At 55.5% G+C, this 25,675-nt stretch overlaps 3 protein-coding genes across 3 annotated transcripts; 1 reads left to right on the top strand and 2 right to left on the bottom strand.

The window, feature by feature from the left end:
* Positions 1 to 2,123: 2,123 nt before the first annotated feature.
* On the top strand, positions 2,124 to 8,080 carry NCLIV_038640 (ribosomal protein S6 kinase alpha-6, related; the record flags this gene model as incomplete). Its single annotated transcript, XM_003880773.1, has 6 exons — positions 2,124 to 2,391; positions 2,770 to 4,372; positions 5,376 to 5,777; positions 6,002 to 6,122; positions 6,365 to 7,356; positions 8,044 to 8,080. The coding sequence occupies 6 exons, from the start codon at positions 2,124 to 2,126 to the stop codon at positions 8,078 to 8,080; spliced, it is 3,423 nt and encodes a 1,140-aa protein (XP_003880822.1).
* Positions 8,081 to 11,462: 3,382 nt separating this feature from the next.
* NCLIV_038630 (conserved hypothetical protein) lies at positions 11,463 to 16,595 on the bottom strand (the record flags this gene model as incomplete). The annotated part of the gene is made up of 10 exons (XM_003880772.1): positions 11,463 to 11,506; positions 12,126 to 12,197; positions 12,611 to 12,755; positions 13,160 to 13,282; positions 13,593 to 13,751; positions 14,320 to 14,454; positions 14,755 to 14,854; positions 15,424 to 15,554; positions 15,951 to 16,141; positions 16,505 to 16,595. The coding sequence occupies 10 exons, from the start codon at positions 16,593 to 16,595 to the stop codon at positions 11,463 to 11,465; spliced, it is 1,191 nt and encodes a 396-aa protein (XP_003880821.1).
* A 2,734-nt stretch (positions 16,596 to 19,329) lies between these two features.
* NCLIV_038620 (putative protein phosphatases pp1 regulatory subunit) lies at positions 19,330 to 25,423 on the bottom strand (the record flags this gene model as incomplete). The annotated part of the gene is made up of 4 exons (XM_003880771.1): positions 19,330 to 19,734; positions 20,499 to 22,508; positions 23,248 to 23,450; positions 25,384 to 25,423. 4 exons carry the CDS (start codon positions 25,421 to 25,423, stop codon positions 19,330 to 19,332), a joined length of 2,658 nt encoding a protein of 885 aa, XP_003880820.1.
* Positions 25,424 to 25,675: the final 252 nt, after the last annotated feature.

The raw sequence follows: 25,675 nt of genomic DNA, 5'->3' as shown, positions 1-25,675 counted from the left end.
GTGCGGAGACGTGCGAATCCGGCCCGCGCGCCGTTGCCCCGTCCTCTCCAAACAGCGGATTTCTTTGCCGACCCTTTGGTTTTCACGCAGGAACTGCAAACTGATTCCTCGTGGTTGTCCTGCGTCTACAGTAAAGGAGAGACCCAACACATCCCTCTTTCCGCCTCCGGATCTTGTGAGAGACCGACGGCCTTGGTGGAGCCGAAACATTAGCGGAGAGGCTATCCACACGCTTCTGTGCCTTTCTCTGCCTCCTTTTCCTCTGTTTTCCACGAGATTGCCGAGACGAAACGCCCCCCTCTCGCGAGCTCTGTCTCTCGCCTCGCTTTCTGTCTCCGTCTGTCCCACATCTTTTCCTCTATGGATCTCAGCAACGCAACGAATGGACCTTCGCGTCGGATTTTCTTCGCGGATAAAGACATCTCCACGCGAGGAGGCAGATTGAGCACAGCGACGTTTTTGGGCGACACGGACGTCCGGGTCAGTGCGAAGTCGAAAGCTTTCGATCACCGGAACACTCGAAAAAAACGCCTTTGGCTGTGTGTTCCTCTCACTGCTTCTTGTGGTCATTGGGCCAAGGCCGCTCTCTCCCCTCGATTTCCGTTTTCCAGCGTCCTGCGCGCTCTCCCTCTCTCCCTATATCTCTTTAGGTCTCGTGAAGATCCTCCCTCTCGCTCAATCCTTTTCCTTGCTCTTTCTCTCTTTTCCTCTTTGTGTCTCTACCTCTATACATCTCTTCCTTTCAATCTTTCTCTTTTCTCTCGCCGGATGTGGAACTCGAGAGCGGCAAACGTGTTTCTTGGCGGGTCTTGGCGCGCCGGCGGGAGAACAAGACGGCGAGAGGAGACGCTGGGGCGACGGGTGTTCGCCTGAAGGGGAGAAGAAAGAGCAGCCGAGCCTTTCCTTTTCCTTTTTAAAAGACTGCGTTCCAGAAAAAAGCGAGAGCCCAGCGCTCCGCCCGCCCCGCCGTCGCCCCCCGTGTGCACGCGTGGGCCTCGCAGGCGAAATCGCGCAAAAAGCCTCCGCATGCACCGAAAAGAATTCCGCGCTTCGCTGCGCGAACTTTCGATTGTCTCTCTGCTCTCGGGGGGATGTTTCGGCCAGCCTAGTTTTTCGTCGCTTTTCTGATGTCCTTCCCAACGAAACGCCCGCCTCAAGCGTGGAAAAGAGACGTCTCGCTGCCACGGCGCTTCGCCTCTCCCGCAGTCGGCGCGCCGCGGTCTCTCGGCTCCTCTGCAAAAGAGCCTTTCCGGAGGAATTTTCCAGCGTTTGCCGCTCGCCGCACAACGGCCGAGCCCGCGAAAACATGAGAACGGACGCCCTCCAGCGCGAGTTGTGTCTCTGCGCGCAAACGCGTCCGCAAATCTGTCTCGTTCATGCGAAGCGCAGCCTACCCCTCTTCAACGCCAAAAAGCGCCTAGAGGCCAGAGGACAGGCGGGAGGACGACAGGGAAGGCAAGAGAGAGAAAGAGGAGGAGAGAAGAAGGCGAGGAAGCAGGTGCGACGACGAGAGCGAGAGAGAGGGAATGAGGGCGATTTTTTTGAGAGCAAGGGTTGTTTTTAGAGGACGTGCGAGAGCCGACGGGATCGCCCGACTGAGATGATTCCTCGTGGAGCCGTGCGATTGAGGGAGGGATGATGGGAAACGCCGTTTTGCGTGTGCTTCCGCCCTGACATGCGTCAGCGACGAGACGTTTGACGCGACTTCTCGCGTGTCCTGTGAACTGGAGACGCTCGTGTGCTCGAGAGTCTCTCTCCCACGCCGCGTCTTTGTCCGAGGCTGCACAGGCGCGGCGTCCTCGTCTCCCGCTCGCCTCGAGACAGAGGACGAGGTCTTCCTCTCTGCAGCTTCTGCGTGCGCCGTTGTTTCGGAGTGTTCTCTCCTCGAGTGCGTCACCTCTGGCGGCGCCCCAGCGCGAACGTGCGTTCTCGCCTTTGTCCTTCGTTTCGAGGAGGCAAACACACGCGCCAGACTCTCTCGCGCGTCAGACTCTCTTGCGTCTCTTGCCTAGTTTCCGCGATTCCGCAGCGCTTCGCTCCCGAGCCGCCCCCCCCCCCGCCTCCGAGACTCTTTTTCGCAGAATCGCCTCGCGCTCCGTGTGTCTCTCTCTCGACTCGGAAGCATGCACGCTTCTCACGGCCGGGGCTCCGCCCAGCGGGGACACTTGGCGCCGGCCGCGGGGACGCCCAGAGGAGACACCACGTATTCTGACCCAGAAGAGTTCGCGGAGCCTTTCTACGATCTGCATGGCGGATGCTACCCCGAGGCGTCCGGCTACGGAAGGCGACTGCATGAGTACTTCGGCGACGCCTACGCCTCTCCTGGCTATGGCCCAGAAGGCTCTCCGTTCGCGATGCCGCCCGTCGAACTCGACGACCGCGCGAGACACGGTGAGCCTCGCGAGAGCGGAGACGAGAGAAAAACGGGGGAACGACGCCGGCGGAGGAAAAAGCTCGGCGCTTCGCCTCTCGGACAAATTCGAGACCCAGTCGTGAATCCTGCGCAGGGTCGCCGCTGAACCCAGTTCCAGAAAGGACGACCCACGCTCATGGCAAAAAAGAGCCTAACACCTGTGAAAGCGCGTACTGTTCAAACGCGTCTCCGTACTCCTCTCTCCTCTCGACCGCTGTGTACACGTGTGCTGTGTGTGTGTGTGTGTGCGGGGAAGCATAGTTGGACAGCTTTCCTGTCGAGGCACACTCTGGGTGTAGCGTTTGATGTCTTCTCTGTTTCCTTCTGTTTCTTTCTGTGGTGGATTGCCCCGGCAGATTTCGCGACCGAGCAGGCGCTCCTTCTGCAGATGATTCACAGCCAAGGCAGCGAACAGTGCTTCGCGCCGCAGTCGCGCGGGTGCTTTCCCCCCGGGCAAGGGGACTCTCCTCGCGCCGCCAAAGATCTCCACGTCCCCTCAGTCTCCACCTGCGCGGCCTCTGCGCGGTCTTCCCCTCCGCCGTCTGGCAAGCAGCGCTGCGACCCAGACGCCGTGCGTGCGCCCCACGAGGCGCCGCACCCTGCAAGTTCGCATGCAGCCTCTGTCCACAGCTCCGGCCACGCGCTGCGCGGGTTCCGGGGCGGCAATGTCGAGCGCGAGGCCACCGTCGCAACGCCGCGGGAAGTCGCTGCGTCGCGTGGGTTCGTGGGCGACTCAGAGCGCGCGGCGTTCTACTTTGCGCGCGCGACGGATGCGCAGCCCGAATCGACCGACGCGTTCGTCTCCTTCGAGGCGACCTACGGCCGGCGGGGCCTCGAGTCGCCGTCGCGGGAGGCCTTTCGCGACGGCCGCGGACGCCCCAGCTCGCCCAGAGAGAAGCGAGAAGCCGCCGGAGAAGAGGGCCTCGGCGCTCCCAGTGGAGATCGCAGCGGAGATCGCAGTGGAGATTGCAGTGGAGATTGCAGTGGAGATCGCAGTGGAGATCGCAGTGGAGATCGCAGTGGAGATCGCAGCGGAGATCGCAGTGGAGATCGCAGTGGAGATTGCAGTGGAGATCGCAGTGGAGATCGCAGTGGAGGTCGCAGTGGAGATCGCAGTGAATCTGGTCGACTGCCTTTGTCTCCTCAAGGAAGACAGGCAGAACCGTGTTTACCGTGGAGCCGAGATGCGCCTGCTGGCAGTGGATCCGCAGGCGCGGGAGCAACCCGCGAATGGCTGCGGCCGGACCTGGAGCCTCGCCAGCCCGTGAACAGTCCGACTGCGCTGCAGGCGGCCTCGCAGGTGAGCTTCGACGGGGAGAAGGCCGCGCTCGGGACGCCGTCCACTCCCGGCAGCGGCGCTTCAGCAGATCCTGCGGCGCGGGCGCCGGCTTCTCACGGCTCCGCTAGCTCCAGCGTGGCGGAGGCGCACGCGCCAAGGCGCGACAAGCGAGACAGCCGCGCGCGTCCGGCGGGGCTGTTGCGCGGCGAGAAGGCGCACGGCACTGGGGCCTCGGAGGCTCGACCCGCGCGCGGCGGGGTGTCCTGGGCCGTGCCCCAGGCGCGGAAGTTTGAGGACGACGAAAGTCACAGCGCGGAGAGCGGGACCGGAAACGAGCAGGACGGGGAGCCGCGAGAAGACGATGATCTGGTGTATCTTCAGAACATGGCCTCGGTGGCCACGCGGATGGCGTTGCCGAAGAACAAGCGGCTGTCGCCGGACGATTTCCAGCTGTTGCGCGTCATTGGGAAAGGATCTTACGGGAAAGTGATGCTCGTCCAGTTCCACCAAGACGGCGGCGTGTACGCGATGAAGATGCTCCGGAAAGAAGCCGTCGTGCGGCGGAACCAAGTCGAACACACGCGCACGGAACGGGACGTCCTCGCGTGGGTGTCCCACCCTTTCATTGTCCAGATGCACTACGCGTTTCAAACCCGAAAAAAACTTTACTTTGTCCTCGAGTAAGGCACAAACGCGCGCAGCGCCCGTCCGCGGCTTCTCGAGCCTCACACTTGCCCGGCCCCGCCGAACCGTACACCTATGCATGCACCTTTGCATATATCTGTATATATCTATATCTATATATAGATATGTATAGATATATATATATATATATATATAGATATAGATATATATAGACATGTGTATAGATATATATCTGTATAGATATATAGACATATATCTGTATATATCTATATATATATATATAGATATGTATATCTATATCTATATATAGATATGTATATATATATATATATATATATATATATGTATAGATATAGATATATATATATGTATATCTATATCTATATATAGATATGTATAGATATATATATATATATATATATATATATATATATATAGATATAGATATAGATATATATAGACATGTGTATAGATATATATCTGTATAGATATATAGACATATATCTGTATATATCTATATATATATATATATAGATATGTATATCTATATCTATATATAGATATGTATATATATATATATATATATATGTATATATATATATATATGTATAGATATAGATATATATATATGTATATCTATATCTATATATAGATATGTATATATATATATATATATATGTATAGATATAGATATATATAGACATGTGTATAGATATATATCTGTATAGATATATAGATATATATCTGTATAGATATATAGATATATATCTGTATAGATATATAGATATATATCTGTATAGATATATAGATATATATCTGTATAGATACATAGCTATATATCTGTATAGATATATAGATATATATCTGTATAGATATATAGATATATGTGTAGATATATGTTTTTAGATATTTGTGTAGATATATATAGACAGATATGTTGGAAGATTTCTTGGGGGCGCATGCGGAGGTTGGGAAGGCGGCGAGCGTGGAGGCGCGGCGTTCGCCCAGTCGCTGTTTTCTGTGGGCGTTTGTTTTCAGATACTGCCCTGGCGGCGAGTTGTTCTTCCACCTCTCCCGTGCGGGCCGGTTCAAGGAGTACGCGGCGTGTTTTTACGCGGCGGAAGTGCTCCTGGCGCTCGAGCACCTGCACAAGTACAACGTGGTGTATCGCGACCTGAAGCCCGAGAACGTCTTGCTCGACGAGCACGGCCACGTGCGCCTCACCGACTTTGGCTTATCGAAGGAAGGCGTCGAAGACAACTGCAGCGCCCGCTCGCTCTGCGGAACGCCCGAGTACCTCGCTCCGGAAATCCTGAACCAGCAGGGACACGGCAAGGCGGTCGACTGGTGGAGCCTCGGCGCGCTCATCTACGAAATGCTCACGGGACTGCCCCCGTTCTACACTGGCGACCGGGAGCGCCTCTTCGAGAACATCCGCAGGTGAGGAAAGAGATGCGGGCGCGGCGCCAGGCTGGGACGCCAGCGCCGAGCTCAGCGAGACGCGTTCGAGGAACCTGCTTGTGCGTGAGGCCTGCCAGCGTCGCCGCGTGGGCGGGCGTCTCTGGGCACTTGCCTGCAGCGCGAGAGACCAGGCGGAGCACCGTGTGCGCAAGAGCGGAGCGCTCCCAAAAGGCTGGTCTTTCTTTCCCCGTTTTGCTTCGCAGCTCCGAGCTCCAGTACCCGTCGTACATGTCGCGGACGGCGGTCCACCTGCTGCGCGGCCTTTTCCAGCGCGACCCGAACCAAAGGCTGGGCGGCGGCCCCGGCGATGCAGAAGAGATCAAGGTGAGACCAAGAGAGCGTCGCAGAGAGGTTCCGTCGCAGAGAGGTTCAGCCCCGAGTTCGCGGCACAGGCTACGTCGCGCTGCCGGCGATCCCGAGGAGGCAGTCTCGCGATACCCACGCGCGGCAGCTGAGCCGGGGAAACGGTCCCAGGCTGTTGCCGCACCGCGAAGGGTGCACGCGTCTTCTTTTCGAAGAACAGAAACGGTTTCTCGCTGCTGACGTGCGGCGTCGTTTATCTTCAGAGAGGGCCTGAGCTGCGCATCTGGTGCGGTCTGTATGCTTGGCGACTCTCGCGGGTTCCCTTTCTTGCCTGCATGCACATGGAGCGCCTGTACATGCCTGGAATCCTCGACAGGCGCGCGGCGGTCCAAAGAGCGGCCCCCGCGCGTTCAGCGGCTCCGCTCTTCGGTGTATCCTTCCTGGTTCTGCGTCGTGTCTCGCGCGTCAAAGGCGCTCCCCACGGGGCTCTGGCCGCTCGGTTTTGTGCGTGCGCTCAGCGTCACCCGTTTTTCGGCCGCATCGACTGGGAGGCGCTGCAGGCGAAGCGCATGCGGCCGCCGTTCCGACCGCGGCTGCAGTCCCCGACAGACGTCCAGTACTTCGACAACGAATTCGTCAAGTTGCCGGTGATCAACTCAGAAGTGCACGAATCCCCGATCGGCGTGGCTGCGGGCGAGCCGCACGCGGGAACGCCCGGCGCGTTCTGGGGCAGAGCGGGCGTCGTTACCAGCAGCGTTGTCCAGCACGCGGCGTCTGCGTACCCAGCGGAAGGTGTGAAGCCTTCAAAGACTGGCCACGGCGCAGCTTCGTGCGCGGCGGGAGTCGCTTCCGCCCCGGCTTTGCCCGGCACAGTGTCACCCACTGCCCAGCCCGCACCGGGCCTCGTCGGCCAGGCGCGAGGAACCCCGCGGGGCTGTGCGAAAGACGCTCTGGGGTCGGAGGGACGCGAGTTCGCTGCTGCGGGCGCGGCTCTCGGAGGCGATCGGTCCGACGCCCTGCGGGATGGGCCGAGACCGGCCTTGTGGGAGGCGTTGCCAGCGCCGTTCGCGACGGGCGCAGCCAACTCTGTGCCTCCGGAAGCGACGAAGGCGGAGGCGCCGCGACCTGCGGACCAGTACAGCTCCGCGGCGTACGGGCAAGCGATGCATGCCAACATATTCGTTCCGGCCCCTGCAGACGACGAGAGCGACGACTCGATGTTTGAAGGTTTCACCTACGACGAACGCGACGCGAGGTAGAGCTCCGATGCCCGGAAGAAAAAAAACGCGAAAAAAGTCGCGACAACGGGGCGTGTGACCCCGCCGGGGCCTCTCCACACCAAGCCGGCGCGTTTTTCGACGCACACACACATCTGGGAGCCTCGAAGTTCTGTTTCTCAAACGCGTCGCGCCAGGCGCGCTTTCGGGGATGAAGAGTCCGAGAAGATGTTTCTGCGAAGAACTCGCTCAGTTTGGACTGTCTGGGGGCGAGCTCGCACATCCACGCACGTTGCCTCGCTTTCTGATGCTGTTTCTTTAAACGGCCCGAGTCGTTCGGGTTCGCTGGCGTCCTGGCTTCGGGTTCGACTGGGCCAGCGCCGACGTGGCGTTCACGCTGCACGGCCTTGCTTTGTCTCACTGGGGAGATTCGGGAGAACGCGTGGGCGGCTTCCGACGCAGTTCAGGGCTGCTCGCATCCACTCGCGATGCATGCGCCTGGGACGCGTCGCGGAGTAGAAAGGTTGGCGGCTTGAGAGACTGGGCCTTCCTGTGTGTCGAGACGCACACGTGGGATGCGTTCCGGAACGAAGGGAAGCCGCGCGGCAGCGGTGCGGTGCGGCGGTTCAGGAGACCGAGCTAGTGTCTTGTCCCTGGGCGTTCACTCTCGGAGACAACAGACGTGTAACAGACGTTTCCCTGTTTCTGTCCCTGTTTTTTTTCAGCGCCCTGGGCGAAGCGGCTGCGGCTACTTCTTGGTAAACGGTTTTTTCAGGTTTTCTGTGACAGGTCTGTGCTTCGGGCCTTCGACTGAAGGAGGGACTCCTCGAGGCAAGCATTTTCTAGATCGCCTGTTGTCGGGCGCCGCAGCGTCGGGAGAAGCTGAGCGTTTTTCTTCGAGATTCCGGGAATATAAGACATCAGAGACAGCGAAGGCTCATGTGTGCAGCTGGACCATCCGGAAGGAAGGCGAGAGGAGACATTACGTTTCCTCCAGCGTCTTTCTCTAGGCAGCCTTCCCAGCAGTGACGAGACGTAGACGACGCCGCGGCTTGGCAAGACACAGAATGCCGTTTTTTAGTCTGTTTCTTCCGGCACACCAGACGCCGAAAGTGGTTTTCTCTGGGTCTACGCCAGGCACGCTCAAAGGCAAGGCGAACAAAGAATTCGCTTCGGGCACACACAGGCGCGCGCTGCCCAAAGAACTGAAGCACGATTCTGTTTCGCGGTCGTCTTTGAACGCGCGTGGCGTCTCGCGATCGCGCGCGGGAGATCCCAGGCGCCATCGAACGCATCTTTTGTTCGTTCATCTCGGACGCCAAAGCGCCAGCGAACCTGCGCAACGGCTTTGCGGCAACGGTCCAGCGGCGAAGAGATGAATGCACGTTTCTTTCAACTCCCCTTCAGATGTACAAAGTGCAGCCGGCGAGACGCATTTTTTGACGAGACCCCGCACAGCGCCTGAGCCGACGGGCGCCGACTCCGCGGGACCCGAACATTGGGGCTTTTTATGGAAACTCTTTCTCTCCCAAAGATCAACGACTGTTCATTGACCATTTGCGGCAATGTTTCAAAGAAGACCATGCGAACAGGAGTTCGCTTCCTTTTATGTCTCAAGAGAGGACTGAGTTGTTCTACCCGGGACTCCAGCGGGGGGGGGGGGGGGGCCAAGTCCACACTTGAGGGCGGCTCAGCCGAACGCACATCTCCGGGGCAGTGCCCGGATTGAAGGTATCCAGCATCAAGGTAGTTATTTTTGCGCGGGCGTGGCCTATATCGAGCCGTCGACCGAAACGCATGCACGCCGCGGAGAGCGCCCAGCGCGGGCCGAGAGGTTTCGGGGAGAGACAGTCGCTGTTTCTTTCGTTTTCGGCGCATTTTTTAGAGGGAGGCGCCAGCGCACGGCTGCGGTTCGCGTTTGTCGACAGCGACATCCACCTCGCAAAACGCAGCGGACGCGGAGAGGCGACTGCAAGTATTGCTGACAGGGAGAAGGCACATTCCAGCTATTTTTTGGCGCGTCGGGGACGGGATATGACCCATTTTTCTCCACGGCTCCTCGGACGAGCGCCAGCAGCTCGAGAGAGGGTTCTCGCACGTGCGGGAGAGTTCCATGCAGAAAGGCAGAGAAAGAGACACCGGGCGACAACCCTCCGCCGCTCTCGCGAGCGACGCGGCGATCGTGCTGGCGAACTGCGCATTTTTCGGGGTCTCTCTGTTGGGAAGCCCAGCGATCATCCGTCGCGGGGGCGACACAGGGAGGTTTCCGCGTTTGCTTCCGGTTTCTCGCGCCAAAATGGACGTGAGAAGCTGTCTTCAAGGCTCTATTTTTACAAATTCCGCGGGCATCTGCGCCCTCGTCGATTGTCGTGTTGTCTCGCGCATGCACGCAGACGCCCACCCCGAGGCGACAGTCGATGCTCACCTCATTGCGAGTTCATGTGTCACTCTGTATGTTTTAGACAGTTTCGAATCAGGTAGTTGCACTCGCACGTGTACTGGCTATTTTTGAGCTTCTGGACACTTCCTTCTGCTTCAGCCGCATATGCGCGTTTGCGTCATGCCCGTTCCGTGCCTTCCTGCCGAGGGAGTTCACTTTCGTTCGCACTCGTCAGCCACGAAGCGCGTCCCCGCTTGCACGCCCCGCTGGCTGTTCGCTCTCAAGCGCAGAGAGTACTTGACCCAGTGCGACGTGTGTGTGTGTGTGGGAATTCGCTCTGGAGCGTCGAAATGAAGAGGAACAGACCCCGGCTCCGCGAGGCCGCTCAGGCTGTTTTCTCCGCTCCACGGGCTATTTACGATCGCGCTTTCGGAGTCCACAGGTGCGACTCCGCTCGCGAGACGCCGGCTCGAAAGGCAGAGACGTCGCCGCGTCTCGGCGCTTTTCCTCTCGGGCGTTTATGACTTGTTTCAGTTCACGAGATGCTCGCACCTTGTCCCCGCGGACACACGTCGCCTTGTCTTTGTCAAAATCAGGCCGCAGCCCAAGTTTTTCACGAAGTTTTTTTCGCATGCCTCTCCCCGATAGGCCGTTGTCGTTGCGCCGGAAAGACTGGGAAAGCGTGTCTCTCGCGTCGAACACCGGTGTGTACCTTTTTTTGCCTTTTTTTCAGTGCGCACTCTACCGCCTCGTTCGTCTTGTCGCTGCCACGTCTCGTCCTGCCCTGTCGTCTCCGCGGTTTCGTCTAGACTCTTTCCCCAGCTGCCTTCCAGCCGTTTCCGCTGTTCCCCGTCTTCGCCTTCGGTTGCCCCGAGCGGATCGACTCTAGGGACGACCGTAAAAACACACAAAAAGAAAAGAGATACAAATACCGACAGGGTCACGCAGAAACACGGTGGCAGGGTGCTCAAACACACAATAGAGAAGTCGCACTTTTGCATGAGAAAACGCATATATATATATATATATTGATGGATACACGCAAAGTGAAGTGCCTACACCTACCCTACATGGTCCTTATATATATATATATATATATATATATATATATATATGTCTGAAGTGCTTAGATATGGATGGTAAGGATTTGCATGTGCGCGTCCAGTGAACTTCAAATTTGTTTTTGGGGCGCAGTGTGGACGGCGCATAAGCGGAGGGTTGTTTCTACGCGCAGCTCTGGAGACGAGAAGTTTTACGGATTTTTTCCAAGTTCTTCACACATTCGTGCGAACTGGGAACAATCCGAATCGTGTACTCTCGAAAAAAAATCCCTGGGTCCACGAGGCATCGGTAGGGCACTCTAGGTTTTTCTCTGCTCGCAAGCGCGCAGTCACTCTCCGGTTCCAGGAAAACTGAAACGTTCCTCTTGTGCACTTTGGCAAGAGAGACGCTCACGCGTTGATGACACTCTCACAGATGTCTCTCTCTGGATATAAATCTCCATACAATGGACACACGTATATATATGTATATACACACATATATACATATATATGTATATGTATATATATGTATATATATTGTAGCAACGTGCACACGCATGTGGAGAGACGCCGCGGCACATTGCCAAAGAGAGATCGGCAGGGAGATGCGGCGGTGACGGGCAGGCCGCGACACCGCAGGCTCATCGCAACAGATATCGGAAAAAAGGAGCGGGAAGTTGATTTGTCGCTTTCAGCATGCGCCGAGGATTCGGGCGCTGATCTACGCGTCGTGCTTCATAATGGACTTTCGCTTCGTCGCCCCAACTGCACAGAAAGAAACGAAAGGGTCCACAGCACACACATGTTCATATATATATATATATATATATATATGTAAATATGAATTTATATGAGAGTAGCTATTTGTGTACGTCATTACAGACGCCAAGGAATCAACGTCGTTTGACAGCAAAAGCGCATGTTCCGCAGGTGCTTCGTGTACGTGAACTCTCAAAGATGAAAAAGGCGTGCGCTTTGGACATCAACATCGCTTCGGGCTACCGATGGCGAGCTAAAACGGCGAGTCATGGGACTGAAGACTCGCAGAGGAAGACGCAAAGTTGCAATTTTTTCGCTTTTGCCCCCAAAAAATTCACGCCCGACGCCCCCTCCCAACCGTGCGCAGAGTCCGCCTCCCCGCAGCCGCGTCTCCACACAGAGATCCGAAGATGCACACTAGAACTTTCACATCTTTCAAAAGCATGCATGCGCACTCCAGACGATAAACACTCAGTAGATCCGCAAACACATCTCCACCTCTCGATCTGTATCGACGCATCTCTATGTGATCTGTGTGTGTGTGTGTGTGTGTGTGTGCGTTGTGTGTCGGGGGGGGGGGGGGGGGGGGGAAGCCTTGGATTTCCAAGTCTTGTTTGGCGCCTACTCTTGCCCGAGAGAGGTCGCTCGATGATGTTGATCGTTTCGCAGATCAGGAGGGCGTCTAGCTGCCGCAATTCTGGGGAGACAACCCGCCGTTCACGGCGAAACCCGAAACACACAAAACACATGGACATTCAAGCAAGCACAGCAGAGATACATATCTATAACTACAGGCTTAACAACCGCACGGCTTCCACGCAGAAGAGGAACATCAAGCATACGACACACACTGAGATGGCCTCTTATTCCTCGACATTCATATACATACATACATGCATACATATGTATATGTATATGTATATATATATATAGATATATATATATAAGTCTCTATATGTGTACACGCACTTGCTAGTGCCTATATATATATATATATATACATATTGATGAGAAGCGTTGAACGAGAAGGGGAGGAAATCCGCCTGATGGACTCAGCGTCCGGTTTCTCGGCTGCTCGTCGCGTTCCGAAAGAACGCGCGGCTGGCTTACGTGGGAAAATCTGCACAATATTCTGGCGGTAGCTAGGGCCTAGATTGGCGTGGATTGGGTTGCCTTCGAGGTACAGCGTTCGCAAAGAGCTCATCGACTGGAGCGCCTTCACAGCCTCCAAACTCGCGAGTTTGTTGTCGTTGATCTGCCGCAGAAACAGAAGGCACAAGCACATGAGGAGAGAACCACAACTGATGCACGCGAGTCTCAGCAGACTCAGATCGATGCAAAGACACACATCAACCTACATATACTCACATCCACGCAACAGACGCATATACATACGAGATATCGACTGAAAAACGTGTAGATGTGCATCTGTGCATGCATGTATACATACCCCAAAATCAACCCAAATATACATATAAATATATAACGACAGGTAGATGCAGATACATGCTTGCATATATATATATATATATGCCTTTTTTGGGAACACGGTGTATCATCGTTCGCCGAGTTCTCTTTCGCGCAGTATTTTAGCCCCGCGAACACTTGAAAAGGAAGATAACCTTTTTGAAAAGTGGAGCCTCCCTCGCCGACTCTCACCCAGAGCTCCTCAAGCTCCGGCAACTGCGCCACAGCCCGCATGTCGTCCACGGCATTGGCTCCCAAGTCGAGGATCTTGAGTTTCTTCTGCACACGCAAAAGGTCCAGATCAACGCCGTGCATCTGGAGAAGGAGAATGCTCGCCAAATTGTAGGCATGTATACGCAAACCAAAAGTTCTGCCGAACTGACCACTTAGCCACAAGATGCGAGACGCACTCATGGGGCATGTCTCAACGGAATAAGACAAACACACAGACTTTCCCATCCACGTGTAGTCGCCTTGACAGCCGTGCATATATATACATATATATATGTATATATATATATATATATATATATACATACATATATATGTATGTTCTTGCATGCATGCATATATCATAAAGGTATGTTAAGCTAAATGTGTGGGGAGCACAAGATTTGGACTTTACCAGTTTGCCGACGCCATCGGGGATCGGCCCTTCGAGGCGATTGTGTGAAAGATAGAGTTCCTCCAAATTCGGACAGGCGGAGAAGAGAGAGTCATCCCAGTGTGTCAAACGATTCGACTGGATGCTCAGTCGTTGCAGCTTCGGCAGCGACGGCAATTTCTGCAAAACGCGCGGAAAAGCCCAACCAGTGACGTCGAGAACGGCGTGTCCGTCGACAGATATGGTACCTGACTCGTGATTGTTTTTGCCTCGAGATGCATCTGCGTCGCCCGACCTCTCTCTCCAGACGACTTTCCACCCTCAACAGACCTGCCACACGCGAGCTCCACCTAGGCTAGCCATACAGCTGTAGCTCTACTCAGCCGGTTCTCTTTCTCTGGCTCACCCTTCTACCTGAGTGTCTTCTCTCGCTTTGTCTCCGGCCCGCGAGCCTCTCCCTCCGCCTCTCTCCAGTGGGGTGAACGCCTGACGCGTCTAGCGTTCGGCCCCAGAAGGATTTAGCCACTTAACCCCTCACATGCACTGCTACACCTATATATACACGTCCATACATCGACATCTACATACATCTGCCTATATCTACACATATCCACATATATCTATATATATCTATATATATATATATATATATATATATGCAAAACATATATAAAACATACATATATATATGTATAGAGACCGATTCTGCAAGCGGGGCGTGACTTAGCACGAGAGGCGAAGCCCTTACCATTTCAGTTATCTTGTTTTTCCCCAGCCACAGTTCCGTCAGTTCCGTGAGGGTGGCTATTCCCCTGATCTCGCGGATTTTGTTACTGCCCAGCTCGAGAAGCTCCAGATGCGTGAGCGCCTCGAGTCCCTCGATCTACGGGAAAAACAGGCAAGAAAAGACTCTCTCTGGTGTCGGGCGCACAGTCGGTTTTTCGCTCTCGAAAAACGCGAGCGAGAAACGCAAAAACGCAACTCCCGTTCCTGCCCGTCGCGAAACGGGGAGCCCCACCGACGGGGGACCAGGACACAAATTTCCGGCGCGCGCGTCGGTTCTCCCACCGAAAAACGTTTTCTTTCTGACGGATTTCAGCGCTTTCTCCGGAGACGCTTCGACCGCTTTTCGAGCCGTCGGTCTCTGCGGGGGAACGGCTGTGTGGGACTCGGCATCACTGACCACTTCAATTTTGTTGCTGGAAAGATACAGTTTCACGAGGTTCACCGCCGTGGCCAGATTCTCGATCTTTCGGATTTTGTTGAAGGACAAATCGAGGAGTCTGACACCGACCAGAAGACAGGAAGCCTCGCCACACACGCGTGAACTCGCTCTCCAGTCCCTGGAAAGACAAGGGCACCTCGCGCTCCCCGCCGTCCCCGCCTGAAACTCTCGACACAGCGCATCCTGGAAGAAGGCAAAACGTCTGGATACACATCCACCAAAGACCATCACACCTGCATATATATTTATATATGCAGAGTTGAGTCTGTACATGGATACCATACACCTGGGCACCTGTATATACATATAAAGATATAGGCCGGCCCATCTTCGGTTATAACGCGAGACATAGCTACATATATATATATATATATATATATATATCTGCGGGTGGGCAAATCATATTCAGGTACATTTATATATAGTATATATATGTAATAGCACGCGGGGATTGGAGACGTGAAAACGCGCGTAGCTGATATGCAGATGTGTAAGGTTGTCGTTCCTGAAGAGAGGGAAGCATCCTTTGGATAAGGCTGGATCCGTGTCCTGGCGACAAGTAGAAATCGGGAAAAAGAGTCCATATATCTGCCTGCTCAGTCACGTTTTAGAGAATAGCGAATAGACCTGAGGTGGACGAGAGTGGAGAGGCCTTCGATCTTGCGAACTCGGTTCTGGTACAGCTCCAGCTCCTCGAGCTGCGGAGTCGCCTCCAAATTCTCGATTTTTTCGATGTCGTTCGCGTTCAGAGCGAGGCTCTGCGAGACAGAACGCACGGGACAGAGCTTCGAGTTCGGCAAGACGAGCGCGCAAAACGCACGGAAGAAACTCTGCCAAAGCTTGCATGTTGGCAAGTGCGGCTCAGCAGCGCATTTGACGTCAGAAACACAGAAGGACAGGTTGTCCAGCGCTCCTTTCGAGTGTGTCGCAACGCGAACCTCGGGACACCACATCTGAAACCTAGAGACACAGAGAGCGAGGTTGACCGCGAAGAGAGAAAGAGGAAGAGAAAGAGAAAGAGGGGGATGGCGAGAAAGGTGGGGAACGGCAGATTGACACAGAAGTGGGCAAACATGTTTCGAGAGCTACCGAGAGATCGAGAGGCAGAGAGAGTCATACACCCGAACAGAGTGGAAAGGCGGGAGTGCGTTTACCTTTAGGTGGGGACACATTTGCAGATTTTCGATTTTGTGGATGCGAGACGTCTGGTAGTTGACTATCTCGCAGCTTGGTTGCAGTTCGAGGTCGACTCCCAGCCGCAAGTACGTCACGTGACTCCCAGCTTCTCCCTCGCTCTCAGATTCGCCAGTGCTCAGCGCGTGCTCGGGTGACTTGCGCTCTTCGCCTGAGGCATCGGAGACGAGCACACGGCATGCGGCCTGCGTCCACGGCAGACTCTTCCTCTTTCTTTCAGCTCCATCCCTTTGCGCCCGGCGTAGCTTCTCTCTCTCTCGCTTTCGCCTTCGGTCGAGACCGGCACGTCTCTCGCCTTCTCGCTGTCTCCTCCTGCGTTCTTGTTCTTCGACGGTTCTCGATAAAACTTCCCCCCACCGGTGAGCCGCCTCCACCTTGACCTCCGTCCGTGCAGCCAGCGGAGCACTTTCTCTTCTCTTTCCTTCTGGACTGTCTTCAGCTCCATCGATCGGGAACAAGGACCCGATGGGGAAAAAGGAAGCATGATTCTTCGGGAGTTTTCCTCCTTTCTTACCTTGGGGCGGAGCGACGCTCCTGCGGGTCTCCGCCGCTGTCTCTTTGTCATCGGTCTGAGGCGAGAGCGTCGTCGCGGAGGAAGTCTCCATTTTGGAGACGCGAGAGAAGGGAAGATGCCGAAGTTGAAGAGGAAACGCGAGAGAGACGTCCCAAACAGACGGACCCGCGCTGAAGAAAGGAAAGCATGAGACGAACAGAAAAAGGGGGGGCAAAGAAGGAACGGAGGAGAAAAGACAAGGAGGGGAAGCACAGAAGAGAAGACGGTTCGAGCCGCGGACGAATCGACACAGCCCTCCCTCAGGGAAGATCCCGCGCTTTCCTCGAATCAGGAGAGAGAGAGGCGGCGCAACAGCCAGAAAACGTGACACACTTGCAAAAACAGGCGCGTGGCCGCGGGGACAAGGCGAGGCGAGAAAGGCGATTTTCACGCCGGGGAGTGAAGTTCACTGCACGCCAAAACCCGGACGCATTCACACACCGATGTTTATACACTCTCTCGTGCACATGCGTAGGCGTTCCTGTTGTTGTTTACCCGCCAGCAGGCGCGCATATCGAGAGTTGTTTCCGCTGGATCGCACACACAGGGAAGCGAGGGAAAACGGAGACTTCGAGCCTTTCGTCGGACGGACAGCGTATGCGAGGCAGGTTTCTTTGTGCGGCGGGAAGAGCGCCGTTTTTCACCCGACTCGCGCGGAAAAAAATTCGAGCGCGGCAACCAGCTATTTCCACGGCGGAGACTCGCGGAAGCCCGAGAAAATTCGACGCTGTGAAACATGCACACACACGCCACGGCGCATGCGGAAAAGGGACGACGCGGAAAATATCCCGTCGGAGACCTCTCAAGGAAATGTCTTTTGAAAAAAGCCAGGCTCTGACGAAAAGGCGCGGACCACACCCTGACTCGCGACAAGTCATCCGCATGCGTTTTTGCTTCTCTGGCGAGAACGCGGCGCCGCGAAAAGAGGAGAGAAGCCTCGCGAGCAGCGTTTCCCCCAGGAACACGCGCCTTGGAAATTTCGTGCGAAAAAAACTGGAAACGGAGTGCTCGGAGAGCCCTGTCGATGACAACAGGCCACCTAGGGATCCGAGGCATTCTGCGCGCAAAGTTGATTCCCATGCATCGACGTGGATTTCTTAGACACGAGCGGAGAAGCAAGACCGTGCCGCGCGAGAAGCCGGCTCCAGTTTCTACACGGGGGAGACCGAACGGAGCGCCACAAGGGCTAGAGAGAGTCCGCAGCCATCCACGTAACTATCGTTAAAATCAGAGAGAGGGGAAAGTCCACGCACCCTGAATCGAGCACATTCTGGCTTCCGCCGGGGGGGTGGTGGGTTCTCGAGACCGAGAGACGCTACGGAGGAGAGGCCGGGCCAAGACCGAGGAAGGCCGAGCGGCGTTTCCCTAGGAAACAACGTTTTGGCGCTTTTCCAGCCGCGTGCACACACTCCTAAAGGAATTTGAGAACCTATTTTTTGGAAGGAATTCTCGCCTGAAACGCCGACGGGCGGAACTGTTCCGATCATCCAGTCGATCCAACAGGCGAAAGCATGGCACAGCTGAGCACTAGTCAAAAAAGGACCCCTATTCACATCGTCTACACACATTCATACACTTTGTCTATATATGTACGTATATGTATATATATATATATGGACGCCTATGCATATGTTTATATTCATGTATGCATTGTACATGCGTGCGTCTGCACAGCGAAGACTTCGTCAGCAGGAGAGCCTGGGTGTTACCTCGCGGAGAAAGCCAGCAGTGTTCGCCATGAAAGCGCTCACGATTTCGACAAAGGCGTCTCTGAAAACCCAGAGAACTCCATGCGCAGATCTTTTGGCGTAGTTATCTCTCCCCATGAATGCATACACGCATGTAGCGTTGGGTATAAATGCATCCTTTTATGGGAAATGCATGTATTTGCACATTCTTGTGGCTGTGGACATGCATGCATATATAGACGTGGAGTCTCCTGTATATTTACGTGCATGCATATCCATGTTTTTGTGTGTTGATGGGTTCCTCTGGTTTGCCTGCAAGCGGAACGCGGAGGAGTGCCGAGATCAGTCGAGTCTGACGAGTCAACTTCTCAATTCTTTTCCTGCCGGCAAGCGCGCGCCATCCAACCTTCGAAGCGCAGCGAAAGAGACGGAATTCGGTTCCGAAAAAATCGAGAAGACAAGATGCACGCCTTCGCACCCCAACGGTTTGTGCCTCCACTGGCGCGCGTCCTCCCAACACTCTCCTCTTCACCACGCTACCCCATACACCCACTCGAAAATAAATCTCTCTCTATATATATACATATATATACACACATTCATATATATATATATATGTAAACTTAGACCTATCTGCGGATACAAATACATATATATACACACATTCATATATATATATATATATATATATATATATATATGTAAACTTAGACCTATCTGCGGATACAAATACATATATATACACACATTCATATATATATATATATATATATATGTAAACTTAGACCTATCTGCGGATACAAATACATATATATATATATATATAGGTATATAGGTATATGTGTAGAGCCTACACCTGCAACTGTATGCATTTGTATACAGGTGCACGCTGACGCGTCTCTGTGTGAACATTCGTCTCGAGTAGAAGACTCTCTACGCATGCTCATACGTGAGTTCGAGTAGAAGACTCTCTACGCATGCTCATACGTGAGTTCGAGTAGAAGACTCTCTACGCATGCTCATACGTGAGTTCGAGTAGAAGACTCTCTACGCATGCTCATACGTGAGTTCGAGAGGCGATCTGGAATGCGTGTTTCTTTACGCGCTGCTAACAACTTTGGGAGGCGCTTGCTGCTCAAACCATCCGTCGACGGCGTACATTGCAGGGCCAAGAAAACACCATTCGATGTCCCCGGTCTGTTCTGCTTCTTCGGGCGCCTGCGAGTTCCGGGCGAAGCCCGCGCACTCGTCCTCGCAGGCGGAACGCGCGAAATCGCCGTCGCCACTCCGCGCTGCCGCGCAGCTGCTGGGCTTCTCAGGAGTTGGTACAGGGTCTGTACGGGGAGCGTTTTGCGCGCCTTGAGCGACTGGAACTGCATGCGCGTGGTCGGGGGATCCGGGAAAGTTGCAGAGAAGCGGCAGAGGCCATGCAGAGGGCGGCTTTCGGGCGATCAAGGCGGGAGACGGAGATGCCATCCACTGCCCTAGAGACGCGAGATAGTCCTGACACAGAGGGGACAAACAGAAAGACGGAAGCGGAGATACAGACGAGAGACCGCAGATATAGGGACAGACACGCAAGGACGAGACATACAACCAGAAAGCGACAGAAGGTGACGGGGCCAGGCAATCGAGAAACGAGCGAGGCAAAGTGCGACGAAAAAGACAGCAACAGGAAACAAACCGACAGCACAGACTCCAGGTGGAGTCGTCTGGGGACCTCGGCGAAGCACGCGAGGATGAGGGAATTTTTACGTGCGACACAGGCAGCGGGTTGCGACCGGGGCGCGGGCGCCGTCAGATGTCCACGTCGTAGCCCCAGATCGTGAACGAAAGAGGAAACCAAAAAGACGGCGAGAAGGCGACGAGGAACGAGAACATCAGCGGAGAGAAAAGTGACACACTGAAACGGTTCACGAGAACGCGACGCATGCGCTGCACACAAAGCCAGGTTGTGGACGACGACGCCCCGCCTGCGTCCTAAACCCTAAACCCCCCTTGAGGAATGACACAAGAGAACAAACTGCCTGTCCGACAGCCAGGGGCGAGTCCTTCCGTCTGGTTGCTGCAATTCTTCTATATAGTTCTGTGTTCCATTTTGTCTCTACAAACATCTCTCGATCTCTGCACTTGGTACTACCTCTACATGTGCAGCTATCTGGCTCTATCTCTCGTCTCGATCACCGCGCGTCTTCGACAAAACGTGAGGCTCCACTCGGCGGCAGGCCTTGCCGCGACGTCTCGTGTGTCACGCGCGCTCGTCTCACTTCGTAACTCTTCAGAGGCGGGTCGCCCGCTCTCGCGCGCAGCATGCAGATTCCGACGCCGAGAGTTGCGCCGTGCCTCTCTCTCGCGGGTTCCACGACGACCTCGCCGACTTCTGTCCACCCCGAAGCCGCCGCTGGCGAGCGTCGCTTGGCCTTTTCTTCCGGATGCTCTTCCCTTGGAGAAGCGTGCGTGGGCGCCGTCCACCCCCGAGTGTAGACGTAGATTTTTCTTGGTTTTTGCTGCGTTGCGGCTTCCAGTGTCTCCGAGCGCCCGTCGTTCTTCGCTCCTCTGCCTTCCGGGTCTTCTCCACGCGTGGGCGCGCATCCTGTGTCTCGCTGCTCGCCAGCTCTCCGTGCCTCCACGCCCTCCGTTTCCGCGTCTGGGCGTTCCAGCTGCCGGACGGCTGCCGCGTCAGCGAGGCACAGGATGCGCGCCCAGTGCTCGAGTTCCCCAGGCGGAAAAAGCCCGGGAAGAAATCCTCGAAACAGTTCACCTTCGTCGTCTCCCGCCTCACGCTTCTCCGCGGCAAGGCGCTCGGGCGCGGACGACCCGTGAAGAGAGCCCTTGGTGCCTCGGCCTGGTTCCGACGAAGCTGCAGGCGGAGGGGAGTCGCGAGGCAGTGGAAAATGACGCGAAGGCCGAAAGTGTTCGCACCAAGGCGGGAAGAGATGGGTAAACGACGGCGTGTCGTGCTGGCAGCGACCCGGAACGCGACGCTGCGGGAGCAAGCTGTGCGGCTCTCGAGAGGCGCCGAGCGGCAAAGCGGAGGAAACGGGAAACGCTGCCTGCGGTCCCGCGAGGGCCGGAAGGCGGCGAGAAGTCGGCGAAGGCAAGGTGGACGCGTCCGGCGTTTCGGGCGCCGGCGGCGAGACACCATGCGCGCCGGCTTCACCAGCAGGGCGAACCTCAGAGGCGGAAACAGAAGGCGAAGAAGCGGCGCGAGCGCGAGAAGAGCGGGGAGACTCGCGACCCTGAGAAGGCGAGGAGAACGCCTCTTGTGCGCGACTGACGATGACGAAACTCGCCAGCCGCCGTCGATTGGAGAGCTGGAGCAGCGCACGGGTGACGACTTCCTGGCCGAGGAAGCATCCCTTGTTCACTCGCGGGTGTATGTACGCCTGCCAGTCCATGTTCAAGTGCTGGAGGAGGTACCGCTGGATCCCGACTTCCGCGGGGCCTTCGGGGACGCCGAGCGCGCGCCGTCGAAGCTCGTACAACTGCGGCGAGGAGAGCCCTCGCGACGCGAGCAGAACCGAAGGAGAGTACGCGTGGAGGAACGAAGAGGCCGCCAAGCGCGTTTCGAGAGACGCGGCGTCTGCGTTTTTCCCTGCCTCCGTCTCCGTCACACCACACACGTCCACGAAGAAGACTGGTGGCTGCGCTGTGGTCTTCGAATCCGCCGGTCCACTGCCTGGTTCCTCTCCGAAACATCGCGCCTCCTCCCCTTGCCCCGAGTGTACATACACCCGAAACCCCATCCTCGGGGACCTGCCGTCGACCGTCACTAGGCCGCGGTTCCGCGCCTCCCACGCTGGAGTCTCTCGCCCGTCTATGGGCGAGCTCTGTCCCTCACGATCCGCTCCGACTGCGTCCTCTCGCCGTTCGTCTCGCCTGTCTCTGTTCCCGCTGACGCTCGTCAGCAACCAGCCTTCTCGGCGGTCGCCCGAGACGTTGAGGAGGCCGTAAGGCGTTCCGGAAGTCAGGTGCTCCGCCAGGCGCTTCGCATGCGCCCAGAGACGGAGGAGATGCTCACTCTCCGCGCTCACGCCCTCGTATCCCGGAGGGGAGGAATCCTCCCCGGCACCCGCGAGATTCACGCCGCTGCCGAAGGCCTCCCCAGCGACCGGACTTCCCTCTTCACGTGCCGCAGCTACTCCCTGAACTCCGGCGAGACGCGAGGCGAAGGCGAAGGGAGACAGGGGAGAGAAGGAGAGACACGCGGGCGGAAGAAGCTGCAGCACGTCGACGGAGAGACCCTTCACTTCGACGCGCGAAGAAAGACGGCGACGCTGAAGAAAAAAAAGAAAACGCACGCAACCCTGGGAGCCCCGACTCCCGCTGAGGAAGCAACAGAACGCCGAAAAGAAAAAAACGATGGCAGAGACGTGAGAAAACGGCAGGGTACCACGTGGACTCGTACTGGAGCGAACCTTCGCAGCCCGTCTTCCGGGACGCACGCGTCCACATGCATGCATTCAAACAGAAATACACATATGTATATATACATATATATATACATATATTTCTGTTTCGACAGATGTGCGTACCCAGATAGACAAATCACTCTACAGTCCTAAGTGCAGGAGTAAATCTATATACATTTATACATTGTTGTGACGGCATGTCGCCTCGCAAGTCGACATCTGCCGACCATCGGTTTGAGTTGGCCCGATGCCTAAGCGCTTTCACAGGGAGAACACACATCCACTTTAGCGAGACGCGTCCCCTCTCTTTGGCTTCGCTATCACACCTACCGCCAAGCTAAGAAGTGGGCACAACTTCGAAATACAGAATGCATGCATTTCCGCATCTACTCTGTCTTAACACGCCCCCGCGTCGTGTGCATATATAGACAGCAGCGAGTCAGCGTTTTGCGTACACGCAATGCACACCCTGACGCCGCAGCGTGGAGCTTCGCTGAGACCTCGTGTCGGCGACTATAGGGGTGTCGGCAGCGCGAACAAGCTGTACAGCCTCCCGTCAAGTCCTTATGTAGTACCTCCGTTTCCCTGCGTTCTTCTCGCTCACCTGAAGGAAAGAAAAGAGGCGATCTCCGACGGCGGCGTCGACGTCGAGGAGAAAGGCGTCTTCATCTGCGACCCGCAGCCCGTCTTCGGCCTCAGAGGCTTCCCCTGCCTCTTTCCTCGGCAGGTGTACGACGTGGCCATCGAGGAGCACTCGCCCCTGTGTGTTCAGAAGGGCGAAAGGCGCTGCTCGCGCACCCACGAAGCCTGGAACCCACAACGGAGGAGAAAGAGAAGAGGAAGAAAGAGCAGAAGAAGCGGGAGAAGAAGAGGGACAAGAGGAAGACAGTGTAGAGGAGAGAAAACAGGAGGAGGTAGGAAAGAGGTGAAGGTCGGGGGCAAAGGCGAAAGGGGAGGCAGAACGGCGAGAAGCTGAGACGGAAACACGCGCGAAGGACGAAGCGGAAGATGAGGAGGGAGGCCGCTTGGAGAAGAGACGAGCAAACTGAGAAGGCGAGGAAGCACGGGGCGATTCAAGGAAGCGAACGTCTTGTGTCACGAGTCCCTGCAGAAAGCTGGACACACGCAAAAACGCGAACCGCAACACAGTGCAAAGAACGCCGTCTCCACTTCTCGCGCTCCGCCTCTCTCTTCTTCTCCCTCTCGTCCCCATCTTCGCGGTCTTGTTCGCCCTCTTCTCTCGTGTTCTCTCCGCTTTTTTGTCCGTGTCGTTCTCTGTCTTGGTCTCTCTCTTGGTCTCTCCCGTGTTCTCCCTCCTCTACTCTCTTGTCGTCTCTCGCTGGTCCTTCCTCGCCTTCTCTGTTCAATTTCCGGTCTCCCTGTTCTGTCTCTTCTTCGCCTCCCTCGTCTGTCGCTGGGTCGCTTCTTCCCAATTCACAGACGCGTCTCTGTTTACACATTGTGTACACACTGGAAGCTACGGCTCGGCCCTCACGCCTTCACGCGTATCTCGCTGCGTGAGAGGAAAGAGGCTCCCGTGCAGGACCGTTTGCAGTTGACTTGTGGACGCTGTGCGCCGAAGGACGGCGCACGGCACTCACGTGGCTGCATCCGGGCCGGCAACGCGCAGGAGACGGCGCTTGGGGAGCGCGACGAGACGGAAAAAAGGTTTCTCGTCTCGCGAGGAGAGAGAAGAGAAGAGTCGGCAGAGTCGTTCCGCAGGCCGCCCTTCGTCGCCAGTTGCTCCGCACCCTCGCGTAGCAGGTGATCCTCCGCCACGCCTCAGCAGCAGATGCACAGGAGACGTCATCTGCGCAGAGGAGGATGGACTGAACAGAGGAAGATGCGGGGCAGAGAAGAGGCGGAAAAGAAGGGAGGAAGAAGCGGCAGTCCGAGCCGTCAGAAAAAAGGGTCGATATAAAAACGGAGGGACGAGCGAGAGGGGATGCAGGAAGAAGAAAGGCAAGAGACGTGCCTCGGCTTTCACGGTGAGGCTTCTGCCTCTCTTTTGGGTTCTTCGTCTTTCCTCTTCCTTCTCTTTCGTTCTTTCTCTCCCCTGCTCGTCTGGTTTTCTGCCTAAAAAAACTGCTTCGGGACTGTAAATTTCTCTGCTCGCCTTTCGAGAGAAAGTGTGCCCGATCCCTTTCGAGGTTTTCTCCTCTTTCTCAAACTCGCCTCTCGCGCGGTACATACACCTAAATCGACGCCTCTCCTCGGTTTTTGGCGCACTAAAAATCATCCGCCTCGCGTCTCCGTGCGGCTCAGAGAGATTCTGGCTGGGCCGTTTCGCACTGTTTCTCGGCCGGCTTTTCTCGAGTTTCAAGAGGAAAAGATTCGAAAAAGATCCCTCCGCAGACACCGCAAGACAAAGAGTGCCGACGCACGATAAAACATGGGAAAAGGAGAGAGAAGCGGCGTCGGCTTTTTGTCTTGAAGATTCAAAAGACGCATGCGCACGAGCGGGCCGGAAGCGCACTCTCCTTTGGGCTCGAAAAAGAGGCAAGAGCCACAGAGCTATTTTCGGGCGACAAGGAGAGTCTTCGGAATTGTTAGAGCGGCGGGCAAATGAACGTCTCCTGGAGACGAAGGAAGGCCCTTTTTAAAAAAATAAATCGCACATCCATGGTCCTCTTGCCCAAGCCAAGCGGAGACAGAAACGAACTTATCTACCCTTTCTCCTGGCTCTTCCTCTCTCTCTCTCCGGGGAAGAGACAGAAGAGGAGGAAAAAAGGCAGCGGACCTTTCAAGAGAAGAAGCATTTGAACTTTTCCCGAGAGCATTTGTGGAAGGAGTGGTTTACGTGTATCTTTCTCTCGAGATTCTGCGAAAAAAGCTGCGCTCTCTCGTCTTTTCACGCTCGTCGCGCGTGCATGCATGCAAACATTTTAAAAACACGCGGAATTTGGAAAGCCTTACCCTTACAGATGGGCAAACGCAAAAACTGTCGATTGTCATGTCTTTTTTTGAGAGGCCTGTTGCCTCCGCGTTCTCCTTTCAGCGACGCTGCGCTCTTCTTTTCGCTCGCCTTTTCC

Source organism: Neospora caninum, chromosome IX (assembly GCF_000208865.1).
Source record: "Neospora caninum Liverpool complete genome, chromosome IX".
Taxonomy (NCBI): domain Eukaryota; phylum Apicomplexa; class Conoidasida; order Eucoccidiorida; family Sarcocystidae; genus Neospora; species Neospora caninum.
Note: the sequence above shows the minus strand (reverse complement) of the source record. Positions and strands in the feature narration are given on the sequence as shown.